Raw genomic sequence first — 18164 nt, forward strand, 5'->3', positions numbered from 1 at the left:
TAACCACGCCTAAGCACATCCCCATTCATCCCTTAAATCCAAAGTCATGTCTAGCGTTTGGCTGACACGTCTGAAAAAAATGCAATGGGAGCAGAGTTCAGCTCGAGGGTACCTGGAAATGAGGCATCGTACTTGGCTGAAAACCTACACCTGAGCCTGCCTGACACAGGACGTGGGTGAGATGAAGGGAAGAGCTATGCCACGTCAGTCAGCACTATGGCCCAAACAAATGCCACAAGAATCCACAGCTCAGCTTGAAGGATTTCCTTACGGGTGGAAGACAGAAACTAAAGGCTGGCAACTGAACCAGAAAGAAACAAGCGGCTTCCTGCTACCGAAGACTTAATTTAATAGTATAAAATTAAATATAAAAATAAAATATATGCCAGAGATGAAAAACTGATATCATTTGAACAATACCATGCAAATAAGTTTCATTCTCGGGGGCCTACATGGCAATGGAAAGCTACCAGGTCCTCTACTCACATTTGAACCGGTGCACCAAAAGGCCAAAGCTCGTCCCGTGATACTGACGCTCAGTATCTTCCTGTTCTTGCTCGTTCCTGCCTCCCAGTTTTGCACGCCGCTTCTTCTGCAGCAGCTCCTGAGATGTGAGGGGGACACGATTAGACCTGAGAAGCAAGAAACCTTGCACCTGAAGGAAACAGGAAACAACACCGCAAAGGAACCCGGCACGCAACCACCCAGCCAAGGAAGAGCTTGCACCCCCATACCCCCAGCGCATCCCCACAAAAACTACTCAGAGCAGCTTTTCTCACCTCACTGACGTACCGTGGAGTTCCAGGCAGTGCTGCAGGGGATCGTGGAGCCAGGCACACAACAAACAGTTGCCGGAGAGTCAGCTCCCCTGCTTTCAGGGGACCCTCAGCCGCTGCCTCCAAAGCAGAGACAACAGACCTCATTACAGCAAGATCGTCCTGTAGAAAGCCAACTAAGGTGCCATCTTTGCTCTGCTAAAATGTGACTGTGCGCCTTGTGAAAGGGAGGATCTTTCACACAGTTCTCCTCACCCCTCCTTGCTGATTTTAGCTTCTGGCTCCCATAGACGCATCTTTTCTCACATTCACCGGTTTTTGGTAACGTACCGGTAGGAAGTTAGACATTACCAATTCATAATGTCTACTGCCACAGATGGTCTTTAAATAGGATACAAAATCCTACATTCAAGCCTAAGTTTCTCTCCGAGTATCTCACCTTTCCTTCCTATAGAGCTTCTTCACCACTCGCCCGCCAGCCAACAGGAGCCCAGAACGCTGCTGTTGGATATTTTATTTACATACAACGGCTGGAAATGCTCACCTAAGCACTATGTGTTGCAGTGTGACTGTGAAGGTCAAGGCTGCCAGAAGTACCTAAGCAACTTAAAAGCTTAAGTCCTTTTTAGGCACTTAGAAACAAAACTTCGCTTTTGTACAAAGAAAGACAAGGAACGCGATCGCTCCCCAGAAAATGCGCTCCAACGCAAAGGAGAACGGAACATACTAGGAAAATTAACACAGGATTTTACTACTTTTCAAGTGCTTTCTTCCAGCTATTTAATCATGACGCTGTACGAAGAGAATCAAAAAGGAGGCTGCAATGAGCTGGGGGAAAAGGTACTTCTTAGAGCTGAAACACGCACAAACTCTGCCTTCAGCTTCCCCTGCTTAATGTACAACATCCACACAATGTTTCCTCTACTTAGTAAGTAATTAGCCAAAACCAATTAACTAAGCATTCGGTATTTGTGAGCCACGTATTTGCTACTGTATTGTGACACTGCACATACACGCTCACGAGCTGATGCACGCACGCACGTGTATACGCATCTGCACGCACATACACTGAACTCCCAAAGATGCATTCACGTAGACACACACACAAGTGCGTATTTATAACTCAACATACATATACATTGACACATACATTTTATATATACTTCTATGTATAGCACAAATTCATACACACGCTACAAGTTACTACTAAATTACTACTAGAAAAGCAAGTGTGTGTTACTTGATTAAGGGAAATGTCTACATTACCCCAAAGGCAGTACACATTCGCGATCATCTCTGTGCCGGGGGAGGTGGTGGTCACCAGACCCATCCCAGGAGAGGAACTAATCAGTGACGAAAGAATCCTCATTTCAGACATAAACTGGTAAGGATCTGGTGTGTCTGGGAAATCTGCTGCTGCGTTCTTGCAGGGATGCTTCAGTGGAGATGCTTGTTTCAATTACTTCGTATTACCTTTTCGGTGTTGCTACTTAAGCAGGCATAGGACAACAGCTCCTGGTGCTGCTCAGTGTGGCTGCTGGTTGGCAGCGGCGTCCCAGAGAGCCCGAGAATTGCACGCCCCCACCCCATTAGGGCAGCACCGCACCAGCCCCTCATGCTGAGTTCACACTGTGGGGCACTGTGCCCATGGCCGAGGGCTCCATACAGCTACAGCTGGTGCTGTCTTGCCTACCACTGTGCCACAGCCCAGGTAGCACCACGTGAGCCGCCCCACAGGCACCCAAGGCCGAGGAGCACTGCCACGTAGAGACGTGGCTCTGGCTGCTTTAGAGCCCAGGGGTACCCATGCTGCCCCCAGGATCAGGAAGCAGGTAAAAACAGTGGCTGAAGGCAGGGAGACGCGGGGAAAGAACAGTGCTGTCACGCTCTGCTAGGTTCATATTGAAACTTTACTCTGCAGCACAGTGAGATGTGACAATTCATGTCCCTTGACCCCCGTAACTCCCCCCAGCAAGCACCACTGCAGCAAAGGTCCCACAGTGCTACAGCCAAGCTGACAGCACACGGCTCGGGCAAAACAAACCCCCAGATCCTACGTCATCGAGCACTGAGGTTGCAGTTCGGATTTCCATCTGGCTTTGCCTCATTTTAACCTGCAAGTCAAGTCACTCTGCCTCTGATATTACATGAGGATACGTTGCTTCTGTTGCTTCCTTCCCTAGGGTGGTGGCGAACGTTCCTTCCCATATCCTGCTGGCAGACGCACTGTTGTGCTCGAGGCACAACAACGTGGATTCACAAACACACTGGGTTTCCCAGGGATTGCTAAAAGTGCTCCGAAGTCCTGCCGGGAACTGTGGTCGCCTCCTTGTGAGGGCTGAGCCAGGCCTCGCCGCGGGCCTGGGCCACCTTCCCAGGGGATTTGTGCCCCTGCAGCATATCCCCCCAGCTCAGACATCGGATGGACCGGTTGGGTGCGATGCAGGAGCTCAGCTACGGGCAGAGCAGTGACAGCCTGGGCTGCTGTGCATCACACCAAGCCAGAGCCACTCCTTTTCTCACAAGAGTATAAAAATATCAGCATACTTATACTTATCTTTTGGTTTTGGTTTCTGTGTTTTCTTTTCTTTTCACGAGTTATAAAAAGCTTTTACAAAACGTAAGTACGTGCTCCGTTAAACTTCTGTTCCGTCGTGCAAATTGTTGTGGACTTTAACTTCTAAGTTCACCTGCTTCACCTTCCTGCTTTTGACACCGGAGACGCCTCCTGTTTCCCTCAGTATATTGATATTCCTCACGGTGCAGTACTGGCTGTTCACTGCCCTCTCTGCACCCTTGGGCAGCTCCACCTTAGTGTTCAGAGGATGTTCCTCCGGGGCAGCTCGGACGGCCTCTCTCTTCCTCCGCAGCCTCCGGCACTTCCTGGTGACAAGGCACACTACCAAAAGCACCAGCACCAGCAGCATGACAGCGGCAAAAGCGCTCCCAAGGGAAGCACCTGTCTGCGACAAGGAGGCTGCGACCACGGCTTCCTCCATCTCCAAGATCAGGGACTTCATGTTGGTGCCGTTCTTGACCTGATCGCCCTCGTTGTCATAGATTAAGGAGTCATCCAGCATCAGCCTCCCATCGCCGTCGACCAGGTCTCTGCGGCCACGTTTTAAGGGGTGAGTAAGAGATCGCTGAACACGAGGCCCCGCAATGCTCTCTGGGCCTATTATGTAGATAACCTGAAGGTACCACTGATGTCCAGCTTCCACCTGCGAGGAAGGATGACATAGAAAGTTAGATAAGACCATTTTGTTGGGTGAAGGTAGAACTGGATGCATTTTTTTTCCAGTTTCTTGAGTCACGCAGGTATCAATCAGACGATCGGTGCGTGAGCACCCACACCGATACCCATCACCGAGTTGAGCCTTCTTGTCTGTCTTTGGCAACAGTAATAATTAACTAAGAACACTGCTAACCTGCGTTCTGGCTCTTCGAAAACGAAAGAACTGGGAAATGGGAATCTACACAGCCGCCCTTCATCGAGAGCTTCCTTCGCATCCCTCCCACTGTGGCAATTCCTGCTGTGGTCTGCCTGGCTTCCCCGTGTCCCAGCCGGCCTCTGAGCGTGGAGGGGGATCACGACCTGAGCTCTCCCGCCCCTGTCAGTGGGAAGGGGTGCGGAGCGCGCTGAGCTAGCTGACAGAGGAGTCAGTTCCAGGCTAACGACACCACGCGGTACGTACCTTGTAGAGAGCATCGACCTTGAGTGTAAATCCATCCACACCAGGCATGCTGCTAACTGAGTGAAACTCAGACAGTTCGGAGGCAAAGTGGGCATCAAAAGGCACATCGTGGAAATACTTATCCGTGACTTCTGGTTGGTTGCGGTCCTGAAAACCAGAGCAAGAGTGCACGCCATCAACGCTGTGCACGTGGACAACCGGGTGACTTCCGTGGGCTGCCTCGGTGAAACTGTAAAGGAAAGCAACTCTCCCAAGTGTCTCTGCTTCCTCTTGCCAGAGCTGACGTTGCCTCACCCTGAGCTCATCTCATTTTCTATCCAAAGGTTTCCTCCTCTCAGGTCAAATATTCCTTTAAAAGATGTCCTTTCCTGCTCAGAAACGCTTGCTCGTGCTCATCTAAACGGGCACAAATTTCTTAACATTGCTCATCATTGTTTTAAAAAGAAATTCTAACCCAATTTGGGGCATTTTGAAGCTCAGCCTGGGATTTCTGCACACCATTCCATAGAGAAGCCAAAAGCGGGGTCTCTCGGTAACACTTGTGCACCGCTGCAGAAAGTAAATCCGAAGGCCCCATTTCCACACACACCAGCATGTACTATTAATGATTACGTTTCTGCATGGGACATACTTCTAAGCCGTGTGGTGTTTCAGCGCATCATAGCGTTTTAGCACCGAGCGGTTCAATAGCAGGTTTGTAGAGAGGAGCATCAGGTGAAGAGCTTAATCAGCCAGCTCACGTGCACAGCAGATGAACAAACAGCACTAAGGTTACCCTTGTCCTGTAAGTGCTAATAAGGCTGCCAGCAAGGACGCTGGCAAATGTTAATTTGAAAGCATGTAATTAGAGCTGAGTGCACCTTGAGAGCATGCCACTGCAGTGAAGGGGGATACTGTGCAGCTGGTAAATTCATCTCCCTTTGTATAGTGCCTGTTCTGTCAATTCCGAGCCGCAGCATAAATGGAGATCGAGAGGATTTTTAAAATCTTGGTACATGGGGTTGTGTGCCTCTTTCATTAAGTTGTTGCTGATCCTCATTTGTTTTTTCTTTAGACTAAGACATACTCACAGATTAAGACTGAGAAAAATCTGGTCTCGTCTTTACAGCTCGGACCTGTCTGCCTAGTGCTACCAAAAAGCCGCAGCATTTCCCTTCTCTTCCCTTTGTAGACAGAGCCTGTTTGCTCTAGGGAAAACAAATCCAAAGCAGAAGCAGAGGACAGCACAGCAAGCAAATTATTTCCGTAAGAACCTCTTACAGTGCTCCCTGAAGTGCTACTTCTCCCCACAAGCAGGAACGTCGTTTAGCCTCCCATCTGTTAGGTTAGCAAGGGGCTGAGACCAGACTTTTCAGACACAACTGTACATAGTGCCCCACATTACGGTTTTGTCCACAGCAGAAAACTTACCAAGAGGAGAAATCTGTGCTTCAGGTGCTTGTTGGGTTGAATACAGCCATACTGCGGCCCCTCGTTATAGACAGTTCCTGTGGGGTCAAAGAAAGGCACGTAGCCGTCCTTGCCGGTGCACAGGTAGACCTTCTCCAGCTGCAGTTTGTAAGCAGCATTTAGGTTCTGTTCAGGATTCCACAGCACGCGGCCATACAGGATTTGCCCTGCAGAGATGGGACGAAAAACAGTCAGGTAAAACTCTCCAAAGGACGTCAACGAAGACGTTAACAAAAAGTTAAACGATTAACCACTGTTAGTCACACACCTCCGGCTACAAGTGGCTGTGCTTTTGTATATGCGCACATGCAGACGACAGAATACCCTGCCACAAGCACATTCTTGTCTTCTGGTCCCGGCACTGCAGTGCTGTGACACGCTCAAACCATCATTTCTTGCTGTACAAGAGGCAAAGCCATATCTGGGTTCTACCCCCCTCTTTCAAAGAAACTGAAGTTCTGAAAACAGAAACATTCAGTACGAGAGGAACAAGAAAAGAAACCTCACCTTTCGAAAAAGCCCCTTTGTAATCCATTTCTGCCAGAGACATTTCGGACTTGGTGGGATCCATGAGAAACACCTTCTCATTGTTACAGAGCTGAAACTCTGTGTTTAGGGAGTAGACGACAGGAACGGGGCGGTTTGTCTGCTGGAAGGCAATCGGGATCAAAAATCTACATTGAGACAGAGAGGAAACGGGTGAGGTTTAGTTAAGATGCACCTGAAGTTAAACGCCGGTGACACTAACTTACATCTGCTTTGCCTTTTTCCCATCCTGCTTCCGTAGCCCAGCAGACTGGACTACAGAGGTACTGGGACGAAGCTTGCCCGTTGCCTCTCACCCTGCCCAGTAACAGTGTTGTGCCCCGTGCAACCAGCTGCAGCTTTCTGACAGTAAGTCGAGGCTTTAATTCCCTCTGGGGACAACTGAAGGTTCCACAGGCTTCCGCGGCCCCAAGGCCGAAAACCGCCCAGCTGAGACAGCCCACAGGGGAGGTCACTGCCCTTCCCCTCCTGCTCTTGTGGTGCATCCCCCGCTTCCTGGGACCACGCAAACCATGCAAAACTGGGCTCAGAGGTGAAACCGGTGACTCCTTACCGCTCAGGAGCATGAGCCGTACAGGGCAGGGGCTTGTCTCCGGGCTCTATCCACGGCTGCGTAGGCTGCACAGTACAAGGAATTAAGAGGATTGTGTACTCTCCAGAGTAGTCCTTCCTGAGAACAGGTAAGAGACACCATCATCACCAAACACAACTCCAAGCTGTTCTACTAGCTGACTCATTCCGCCTAACATCCACGTTTTCCAAATCAGTGGAAGCAAGCAGGGCAACGTTCATGGCAGGACAAAACCCAAACCCTACGAACATCTACTTCAGCAAGTGCAGGAGGGACAAATTTGACTGACAGTGTTTAATTTGACCCCCAGCACAAGGAACATAGAGGAAAGAAGAAATAGAAACAATAACAGAAAAGATGGTTTGAAGAGCTGAGCCTGCGGTCCTCACCTGTTATAAGAGCTGGTTGCCCTCCAGAGCTGATAGGGAGAGTCGAAAGTCTGAGCACTCCACAGCAGCTGCAGATCAAACTCGATCCCTCCCAGGTGGTCTGGAGTCACTAAAGAAGACTTCACATCTGGCAAGCTGTGGTGCTCCATTACAAAGAGCCCTGCGGTGAGGATGAGGAGGTGACAGTAAGGCACTGGGAGATCCCACAACGCACACGTCAGCACAGGAAAGAGGGACCCCAAATCTCTCACTTATAGAATCATAGGGGTTGAAAGGGACCTCAAGAGATCATCGAGTCTAACCCCCCTGACAAAGCAGGTTCCCTGCACCAGGTAGGAGCAACCTTTGAACCTGCTCAGCACCTCAGCTACTGGTACCTCACATCCAAGTTCAGATTTTAACTTCTGGATGTAGCAGACTGGCTAGAGACAACCTTAAATATTTCTGCAGCCTGCTACTCCCAGATACCAGCAGACTCCAGGCTGGCAAGGGATACCCGTTCCCCGCTCCACTTCCTCGTTTTAGGGAAAGGGTAGTGAAACAATAGTGTGAGACTGCAGCAGAAGACATGGAGCTGCCTTGCCTAGTCGGGAACAAGAGAAAATGGAGAAGGCCTCTATGTAAGACATCTGCTGCTAGATGAAGGCTTTTAATCTAACGGAAATAATTATATCCAAACCAGCCAGGGCTTTTGAGGGCGCCAGCTCCATCACTGACGTTAGGCATAAAGTTTGTCAAGTTATAAGTGAAAAATGTGACGTATTTTTAGACTGAAAAGCTACTAAAAGCAAGAACAAATTGGCTCTTGGGCAGAAATACTCTGATCATGAACACAGACCTTAGCCATTGCTTGTTCTACTACCTGTGCTTTCAGAACTGGGCTGCATTCTTAAGGTGCTCTCTTTCTTCATCAGGACCAACATTCATTCTCACCTCTGAACTTGGCCTGGGTCTTGAACTCAATTACCAGTCGGCCATCCTCACGGATGTAGATCCTAATTATCTGCAGCCGGGCTGAGAGGACGCTGTCCGTCTGAATCCCTGTGTGGAACAGCAAGAACCAAGTCACTGGGGAGGCCAGGTGGCACAGCAGTCCTCAGGTGGTGTCAGTCAGCTCCACCTAGGTAGCTCCAAAAGCATCTGAGAAAGCTCCAGCGAGGCACATCTTTCCAGGTGAGTCAGCTACAGGCTTCCAGATACGTTGGGAAAGAAAAAGAAATGAGCTGGAAATAGAAGATGCACAGGATAAACCATAAATATACACAGTGATGTCAGATCCTGCGTGTCACCAGCAGCAGAAGACAGGCACAATGTGGGACCCGGTGCTGTGCCTTTAGCGAGGGGTTACGATGTGAAGAAGTCGATCTGTGAGAGCTGGGAAGCTGAGGATCACAGCTGCAGTTCCCACATGGGATTCAGTGGAACGCACTGGAGAAACCATGCCACATATCCCATGGGGAGCAACCTCCACCTGGCCGCAGAGGTTCTGATGAACACGTAGCTCTTCTCCTGCAGTGTGTTGGTGACAACTGTTCCATTAACAGACGCTGGGGGAAACGACAGCTCCCTCGCTAGGCTTTCACAAATGCAAGCACAACTGGGCTGACACTGCACGCGACCCAGGCGTGGGACTGCAGTGACAGTACAGGAAGTAAGAAAAAGGGAAAACAATAAAAAAAAGCGAACAACAATTCCCCTGTACACTCTCAAGTGTCTTGGACGTACCTGTTCTCCAGAGAACAGTATCGTAGAAAAAGGAGAACTCCATCTCTGTGTGATGCTCAAGAGAAGCCCAACCTCTCGGCGCTGTCACGTAAATATAGGACACATAGAGGGGGACGTGGACTGTTAAGAAGGACTGAGCAGAGTCCCGTACCTGTCAATAGAACCCAAGCAGTTGATTATGCGCTTTTCAAAGGGGAGAAACTGGCCTGGACTTGCAGCACGCTCTATGTTCACTTTCTGCTCCGCAAATAGGGAAAAAGCCACAGTACCTGCAACAGAAGACTCCTATTTAGTACAGGTGAGATGAGACCAAGCACACAGGGGCATTCGGGAGCAAGTCTTCCTCCCTTCCCTTTAACGCCTGAACTATTCACTGCAGGAATAAAACATCTGCATCCTCATTACAGACTGCATCCTAACGGGGAAAGACACAAATGCGCTGGGTTTGGCAGCACCCCTGTAGCTTCCTTGGTACCCCTGCGTCACGCGAGCTCTGTGGCACAGACGTGACCAGGCTGGGGAATGCTACTCTCTCATAACACACAACAGAAATAAATACAATAGCTTTATGTCACGGTGTTGTCCGTGACAGTGACCCAAGGGAAAACCGAGAAGGGAGAGGGGAGAGAAAAAGAAACTGCGTCAGTGGCCGCGCGGCCGCCCGAGCAGAGCCGCGCTCCGGGAGGGGGAGGGGGAAACGGCGGGAAGGGATGGGTCGACAAGAAAACAACGGCACGATCTGAGAAGGAACGGTAACTTTACTAAATCTAATAAAATTGAACAATTGAAAGAGAGAGAAAAAGTTTCAAACCAAAAGCTATGAGCTTACGCTAAGGAGGACCCGCAGGGGAAGCACACGTGCTGAACCTCCACGGCAGCCCAGAGCAACGCGCCCAGACCGAGCGCCGCCTGCATCCGGTGCGGAGCTCCGCCCCTCCCCTCTGCTGCTCCCCCAGCATTAACTCCTTCACTGCTGCATGATGCTCTGATGTGGAATACCGGCATCAAAACCACAAAACCACAACATTCCACCCCTTATTCCACATCATCACATCATGCTTAACACACATCTATACATAACCAAACAGTAATAACATGAGTTACATAGAAACATATATATATATATATATATATACATACATACACATGTAATTACAGACTGCATTCCCCCAGCATCAAATTCCCTTGTGGGACACACTGGACGTCCCCATTTTTATCCATTACCCACCAGGTGCACCCAGGTCCCTGCGCAAAAACGGTTCCACGGAGGGGTTTGCCCTTTCCAGAGGCTGGAAGGACCCACACCGCTTTTCCCAACATGCTCCTCACATGTACCACAGGGACCTTATCTCCCTCTATGGTCTGTAGGGAGCTGGACTGTGTAGGACCCTCTCGGTTGACTGATCCCCTAGTGTTGACCAGCCAGGTGGCTTCTGCCAGATGCTTCTCCCAGTGCTTGAATGTCCCACCACCCATTGCTCTCAACGTGGTTTTTAACAACCCGTTGTAGCGCTCGATCTTACCAGCAGCTGGTGCATGGTAGGGGATATGGTAGATCCATTCAATGCCGTGTTCTTTGGCCCAGATATCCACAAGAGAATTTTTGAAATGAGTCCCATTATCGGACTCAATTCTCTCTGGAGTGCCATGTCTCCATAGGACTTGTCTCTCGAGCCCTAAGATGGTGTTTCGGGCGGTAGCATGGGGTACTGCGTATGTCTCAAGCCACCCAGTGGTCGCCTCCACCATGGTGAGCACGTAACGCTTACCATCGCGAGTTCGTGGCAAGGTGATATAATCAACCTGCCACGCCTCCCCATATTTATACTTTTCCCATCGCCCTTCCTGCCAGAGGGGTTTCATCCTCTTGGCCTGTTTAATTATGGCACATGTGTCACAGTCATGGATAACCTGTGCAATGGCATCCATAGTTAAGTCCACCCCTCGGTCTCTAGCCCACTTATAGGTCGCATCCCTTCCTTGATGGCCAGAGGTCTCATGGGCCCACCGAGCTAAAAATAGCTCTCCTTTGTTCTGCCAGTCCAAATCGATCTGAGACACCTCAATTCTGGCAGCTCGATCTACCTGATGGTTATTTTTCTGCTCTTCAGTAGCTCGATTCTTGGGCACATGAGCATCTACATGGCGCACCTTTACACCCAACCTTTTTGTTCGGGCAGCAATGTCTTTCCACAGTTCAGCAGCCCAAATAGGTTTACCCTTCCGTTGCCAGTTGTCCTGTTCCCACTGCTGCAACCACCCCCATAAAGCATTTGCCACCATCCAAGAGTCAGTATAAAGATATAGCATGGGCCACCTCTCCCGTTCAGCCACATCTAAGGCCAGCTGGACGGCCTTTACCTCCGCAAATTGGCTTGACTCTCCTTCTCCTTCGGTGGCCTCTGCAACTCGTCGTGTGGGGCTCCACACAGCAGCCTTCCATCTGCGATGCTTCCCAACAATACGACACGATCCATCAGTGAAGAGGGCATACGTCTTTTCATTCTCTAGTAGTTCGTTATATGGTGGGGCCTCTTTAGCACGTGGTATCTCCTCTGATGGGGATGTTCCAAATTTCTTGCCTTCAGGCCAGTCCATGATCACCTCCAGGATTCCTGGACGGTTGAGGTTCCCCATCCGAGCTCGCTGTGTAATCAGTGCAATCCACTTACTCCAGGTGGCATCGGTAGCATGATGGGTGGGGGGAACCTTTCCTTTGAACATCCAATTCAGCACTGGCAGTCGAGGTGCCAGGAGGAGCTGTGTCTCAGTACCAATTACTTCAGAGGCAGCCCGAACCCCCTCGTATGCGGCCAAAATCTCCTTCTCAGTTGGAGTGTAGCACTCCTCTGAACCCCTGTACGCTCTGCTCCAAAATCCAAGGGGTCGGCCTCGGGTCTCCCCAGAGGCTCTTTGCCACAGACTCCAAGTGGGACCTTTCTCTCCAGCAGCAGTGTAGAGGATGTTTTTCACATCCTGTCCCAACCGAACTGGCCCCAGGGCCACAGCACGGGCTATCTCCTGCTTGATTTGCTCAAAGGCCTGCTGCTGTTCAGGACCCCATGCAAAATTATTCTTTTTCCGAGTCACTTGATAGAGGGGGCTTACTATGAGGCTGTAGTTTGGGATGTGCATCCTCCAAAAACCTACTACACCCAGAAAAGACTGTGTCTCTTTCTTGCTAGTGGGTGGTGACATACTGGTGATTTTGTCAATCACATCTCCTGGAATGTGACGACGTCCATCTTGCCATTTTACTCCTAGGAATTGAATTTCTTGGGCAGGTCCCTTCACTTTGTTCCGTTTAATAGCAAAACCAGCACCCAGAAGAATTTGGATTATTTGCTCTCCTTTTTTAAAAACTTCCTCTGCTGTATCACCCCACACAACAATGTCATCAATATACTGGAGATGCTCAGGTGCCCCACCCTGTTCCAGTGTGGTTTGAATCAGCCCATGGCAGATGGTTGGGCTGTGTTTCCACCCCTGGGGCAAACGGTTCCAGGTGTACTGAACGCCCCTCCAGGTGAAAGCAAACTGTGGTCTGCACTCTGTGGCCAAAGGAATAGAAAAGAATGCATTGGCAATGTCTATAGTGGCATACCACTTGGCTGCTTTTGACTCCAGTTCATACTGCAGCTCCAACATATCTGGCACAGCAGCACTCAGTGGGGGTGTGACTTCATTCAGGCCACGGTAATCTACCGTCAGCCTCCATTCTCCACTGGCTTTACGCACCGGCCATATGGGGCTGTTAAAAGGTGAGTGAGTCTTGCTGATCACTCCCTGGCTCTCTAGCTGACGGATCAAGTTATGAATGGGGAGCAAGGAATCCCTGTTGGTGCGGTACTGCCGTCTGTGCACTGTTTTTGTAGCGATAGGTACCTGCTGCTCTTTCACTTTCAGTACCCCCACAACAGACGGATCTTCTGACAGGCCAGGTAAAACAGACAGCTGCTGAATGTTGTCTGCATCTACAGCAGCTATTCCAAAAGCCCATCGGTACCCCTTGGGATCCTTGAAATGTCCCCTTCTGAGATAGTCAATACCGAGTATGCATGGAGCCCCCTGTCCAGTCACTATGGGATGCTTCTGCCAGGTTTTACCGGTGAGGCTTATTTCTGCCTCCAACACAGACAGTTCCTGAGAACCCCCAGTCACTCCAGAAATATGAATCAATTCTGTCCCTTTATAACTCGAGGGCATCAGAGTGCACTGTGCACCAGTGTCCACCAGTGCCTTATATCTTTGTGGCTCTAATGTGCCAGGCCATCTAATCCACACAGTCCAATACACTCTGTTATCCCTTTCCCTCCCCTGGCTGAGGGCAGGGCCCCTCTATTGGTTACCTGCAGTGACGGGAGCAATTTCATTGGTGGCTGATCTCTGCTGTAGTTCTCTCACCCGTGCTCGCAGTACAGGAGTGGGTTTTTTATGCCACTTCCTCATGTCCTCTCCGTTTTCTCGTAAGAAGCTCCACATGGCCACACGTGACATGATGTTACTGCCGTCATTTGCTCGTGCAGAGGGGCGGTTGCCTTTGGTGGCCGAGACTTTCAACAGTTTGATAAATTGCTTCATCAGATTCTTTGCGTCATGCTCGTCTTCATCAGGTGTTTCCAATACTGACACAGGTTCATCCCTATTCATCAGTAATGACAGTTCGTCCAGTATAGTTTTCTTTATCTCACCTACTTCTTCTGCTGCTATAGCTGCAATGGAAGCACGTGATGGTGGAAACTGTTGTTCAAAGTTTTGGAGTGTAATAGTCAATTCATAAACTGGGAGTCTTCTGTCTTGACCCTCGAATCTATGGAACATTGCTACCAGTGTACTTGCGTACCTCTCTGGTGCTGTTTTTGAGAGCTTGCGATATACATCAGGTGTGCACCTTACTCTATCAGGATCACGGTCCTGGTGTGGATTGTTAGGGACGAAATTGGGATCATACAGCATCTCTACTACGGCTGTTTCTCTCAAAAACTGGATGCCTTTCTCCACGGTGTTCCATCTTTCCACCTTAGGCTCCAGATCATCTTTGTAAGGGTATCTATCCTTTACAGCCACTAGTACTCGTTCCCAGAGGGTAGCGACTCCATTCAGACATCTGCCAATTCCTCTGTCGATAGCTGGGTCTCGGGCAATGCTTGCCAGTTGGCGGGCTTCGCTGCCATCTAGGGACACGCTGCTGGCACCGCTGTCCCAACACCGCAGCAACCAGGTGACAATAGATTCACCCGAGCGCCGTACAAACTCCTTTCTTGAACCTTGTATTTCAGTCATCTTTAGGGGCCGACGAGTAGTGGTAACAGTGACTCCATCATCATCGCTGTCTTCTCCATGTCTCTCACTTTTCTTAGTGGCCTTTTTAGGTGGTGGTGGTGGTGGTGGTGCTGAGGAGGGCCCCTCGCCTGGATCTTCCTTTTTTTTCTCTGCTTCTTCTTCTTTCCGTTCTAGGCGCAAGGACGGCCGTGTCCATTTCTGGCCTTCCACAGGGGCAACCGACACTGATACCGGTGCTTCCTGTGATTGGTCAGGTCTAACTTCGAGGTTTTCATTTTTGCTTTGGACCTTGGTTTGGAAACCATTTCTCTCCAGAATATCAATTATGGCTCGATAAGCACAAGCCAAACCCCAAACAATACATTCCTTCTCAGATCGTCCTGAGTCACATGACTCCTTACCTAAACACTCACTGAATTTCTCAGGATCCCACAGGTGCTCAAGATCAAAATTGCATAACACCGGGGGTCCCCACGCTTCTAATTTCTTTCCTAATTTTTTCCACCTTCCCTGCCATTCAACACTCTCTGGTTTTGAGGAACGCTCCCTCCACATGATGTAAATTACTATTGCAGAGAGTGCATGCAGAAAAACAGATAACACAGTTGCCGGGCTGACATCTTGAATATAGGTAAAGATCTGAAAAGAGTAATTGGAAACCGTTCCAAATGCCGCATAATCCGTCACGTTAGCCAGGGTGTTTAGGTAGGAGGCATGTAACCCCCTCAGCACACTAAAGTAGCTGTATATCCACATTACTCCGGTGCTGAACGCGAGGAGCTTAAAAAGACGCCAGCATGCTATTAGGTACATGAAAAACCTTAGTCCACTCTGCACCAGATTTACAATGGAGTGCCAATACTGCACTGCCCGCATCCTCCACCAATAATTGTCACGGTGTTGTCCGTGACAGTGACCCAAGGGAAAACCGAGAAGAGAGAGGGGAGAGACAAAAGAAACTGCGTCAGTGGCCGCGCGGCCGCCCGAGCAGAGCCGCGCTCCGGGAGGGGGAGGGGGAAACGGCGGGAAGGGATGGGTCGACAAGAAAACAACGGCACGATCTGAGAAGGAACGGTAACTTTACTAAATCTAATAAAATTGAACAATTGAAAGAGAGAGAAAAAGTTTCAAACCAAAAGCTATGAGCTTACGCTAAGGAGGACCCGCAGGGGAAGCACACGTGCTGAACCTCCACGGCAGCCCAGAGCAACGCGCCCAGACCGAGCGCCGCCTGCATCCGGTGCGGAGCTCCGCCCCTCCCCTCTGCTGCTCCCCCAGCATTAACTCCTTCACTGCTGCATGATGCTCTGATGTGGAATACCGGCATCAAAACCACAAAACCACAACACTTTATAAATCTGAGTGTTTTCCGGGCTGCTTGCACTCACTGAACGACTATCAAGTAAGTGATGTTACTTGACTACTCAAGAGCACAATGTTAGAAAGGGCTCAACAGAGCTCCCAGGTTGACTGCTCCCACTTGGACCCAAGGTTAGGCAGGCCCTTCTGACTGTGGGAACCCTCACTAGGCTTCTAGAAAGAGGAAGAAAGCTTGAGTCCAGGATCAGCTAGAAGTGCAGCAACACGCTTTTTTGTAGACTACCTCCCTAATATGTGGATTTGAACACCTGCAATGGACATACAATGAAAATGGCCACGGTGTTTCTGGGAAACCAGAGACGCGCAAGAATTCCAAAGACCTCGCAGTGCGGGAATTCGCATTAAAAACAATACATTCATTTGCAAAACAGTTATCACCAGACTGTAATTTGAAAAATACTAACAAAGAACTGCTGGTGAAGAAGTATACAAGTATAAGAGTGCTCTTCACATACTAGAAAAACCCTCCAATTAAGTCAGATATCCACACGTCAACCTTCTTTACACGAAAGCACTTCAGTCAAACCTGCATTTCAGATAAGAGCAAGTGCTAAAGCACGCTGCTGTCATTAACACACCTAACAAAAGCAGCTGTGGTCACACCTTTAACTCAAAAAGTTTCCAATTCCGTGAATTAAAATTAAGCAATTCTGCTTTCTCAGTACTGCCCCGAGAGCACCTGCAACGCCACGGGTCTCTAGCTCTGTATACAGCATTTATGATCTGTGGGGTGCAGCTGTACTGTGCAAGCCCCTGAAAGACCTCAGAGGCATTCCGGACTGGCTGGTGCCAGTCTCCACATACTGCATTATGCAGTTGCTCAGTTCAAGGAGCTGCTTTGGATTTGTGTAGATAACTGGAGCTACAAAAGGGAAGTTAACGCAGTATTCCAGACCAGCAGGAATTAAAACAGACTGCATTGGCTATAACGTTCTGACTGGAAATTCAACACAAGAATCTAAGGCAGAGGAGACTCATTTCAGTGAGATGCACGTTTGTAGTCTGTCCACGAGAGGGCAGTGGAACACATCTTTGTCGTGAAAACCACTGTTTTTCAACAAAACTTTTCTGACGTTTGGTCTGAAGGTCAATAAATTAAAGAATTACTTTAAAATGCCTACAGCCTCTCTCCACTGAACATGGCCTCTGCTCTGCTCTTTCCTCATTCGCACTGGCGAAGAATACGATCACAGTTGTAAAAGAACAGAACGCGAGTCTCAATGGTTTGTATTCCCAGTATGTCCTTATGTTAGGAAAAAAAACATTTTATACAAGCACTCTAAAGAGAAAGAGAATAAAACCTATGTTATTCCAATCAGAATTATGTGTATTTCACAAATGCTGTTTTGCTCTTGGTGAAGGAGGAAAAAATGTACTTGAGCTGTACGGAGCAGAGCAGCGGAAATACCCAGCGTGAATTCATGAACACACAGTGGAGGTCTCCCTGAGAACGGACAAGGATCGGGATTACATGCAGAGCTGAGGATGTGCCCTCTTACCTGGAAGTCAGCTGTCACAGAGCCTCCACAGACATCAATTAATTCAGTCATGTCATAATAGGCATCAAAGGTCCATATGCAGCTCTTCAGATTGAGGTGCTTGTACAGCTGGATTGTCTTTGGCTCTCTCACTGTGGGGTCGAACTGGTAAGGGCGGTCATAACCAGGACCGAGAACAATGCTATCATATGTCACTTCATCAAGGAATCCTGCCTCTGGGAGGAAGAGATACCACGACACGGATCACTTCAGATCTCAAGAGTTTCGGCCGTGCGCTGAAGTCCCATTTGCAATCTCAAGTCACGTCAGTGATTTTAAGTACACTGAGGACTTAATGTCTCCTCTCCATCACCCTAGAGGTCAAACTGAACGTACACAAATCTTCAAGGCTGAAAACATTACAGGAATGCGCTAACCACCCTAAAAAGCAAGCTTATAAACCTATTAGTTAAAGGCTGAAGTGAAATTTTAAGCTTAAAGGTAGAACTGCTTGAGCACAAACTGAACAGCGAAATGCAACGACCCTTTTCCCTCCACAGAGCAACCACGGGCCACATAGCCTCGAATGTCAGAGACAGAAACTGACGATATTTTCCAGCTCTGGCATTTACCCCAGCAATGACAACGATCTACCTGAGATGCCTCTAAGGTCTCTGATGGTGACCAGGTTGGAGCAGACGTGCTGGTGTCTGTAGATAGACTCAGAGAGCAGGAAATGCAGATTGTGCAGGGGCAGGGTGGAGATGAGGGGCAGCATACCATCCTGGTGGGGGATCTGCACCGAGATGTGGATCCTGGAACAAAGAGTAGACGAGAAGTAGAAAAAGCAGTGCTAGCAGACGTGGGAGTCC

The 18164-nt window shown here is 49.3% G+C and overlaps 1 protein-coding gene across 1 annotated transcript in view; it reads right to left on the reverse strand.

Annotated features, from left to right (window-relative positions):
• Window positions 1-3035: 3035 nt before the first annotated feature.
• The window catches only part of FRAS1 (Fraser extracellular matrix complex subunit 1), a 166212-nt gene continuing 151083 nt past the window's right edge, over window positions 3036-18164 (reverse strand). The window contains exons 64-73 of the mRNA XM_065736478.1: window positions 17947-18107; window positions 17314-17528; window positions 9152-9302; window positions 8360-8467; window positions 7427-7586; window positions 7020-7136; window positions 6428-6594; window positions 5882-6087; window positions 4472-4618; window positions 3036-3997 (exon numbers count right to left, since the gene is read on the reverse strand). Of these exons, the coding sequence (XP_065592550.1) occupies window positions 3413-3997; window positions 4472-4618; window positions 5882-6087; window positions 6428-6594; window positions 7020-7136; window positions 7427-7586; window positions 8360-8467; window positions 9152-9302; window positions 17314-17528; window positions 17947-18107 (2017 nt within the window). The 3' untranslated portion in view covers window positions 3036-3412. The remainder of the gene's footprint in view (window positions 3998-4471; window positions 4619-5881; window positions 6088-6427; window positions 6595-7019; window positions 7137-7426; window positions 7587-8359; window positions 8468-9151; window positions 9303-17313; window positions 17529-17946; window positions 18108-18164) is intronic.

This window comes from Cyrtonyx montezumae, unplaced genomic scaffold, assembly GCF_038088225.1.
Source record: "Cyrtonyx montezumae isolate F1298 unplaced genomic scaffold, pur_monq_1.0 scaffold_2, whole genome shotgun sequence".
NCBI classification, from domain to species: domain Eukaryota; kingdom Metazoa; phylum Chordata; class Aves; order Galliformes; family Odontophoridae; genus Cyrtonyx; species Cyrtonyx montezumae.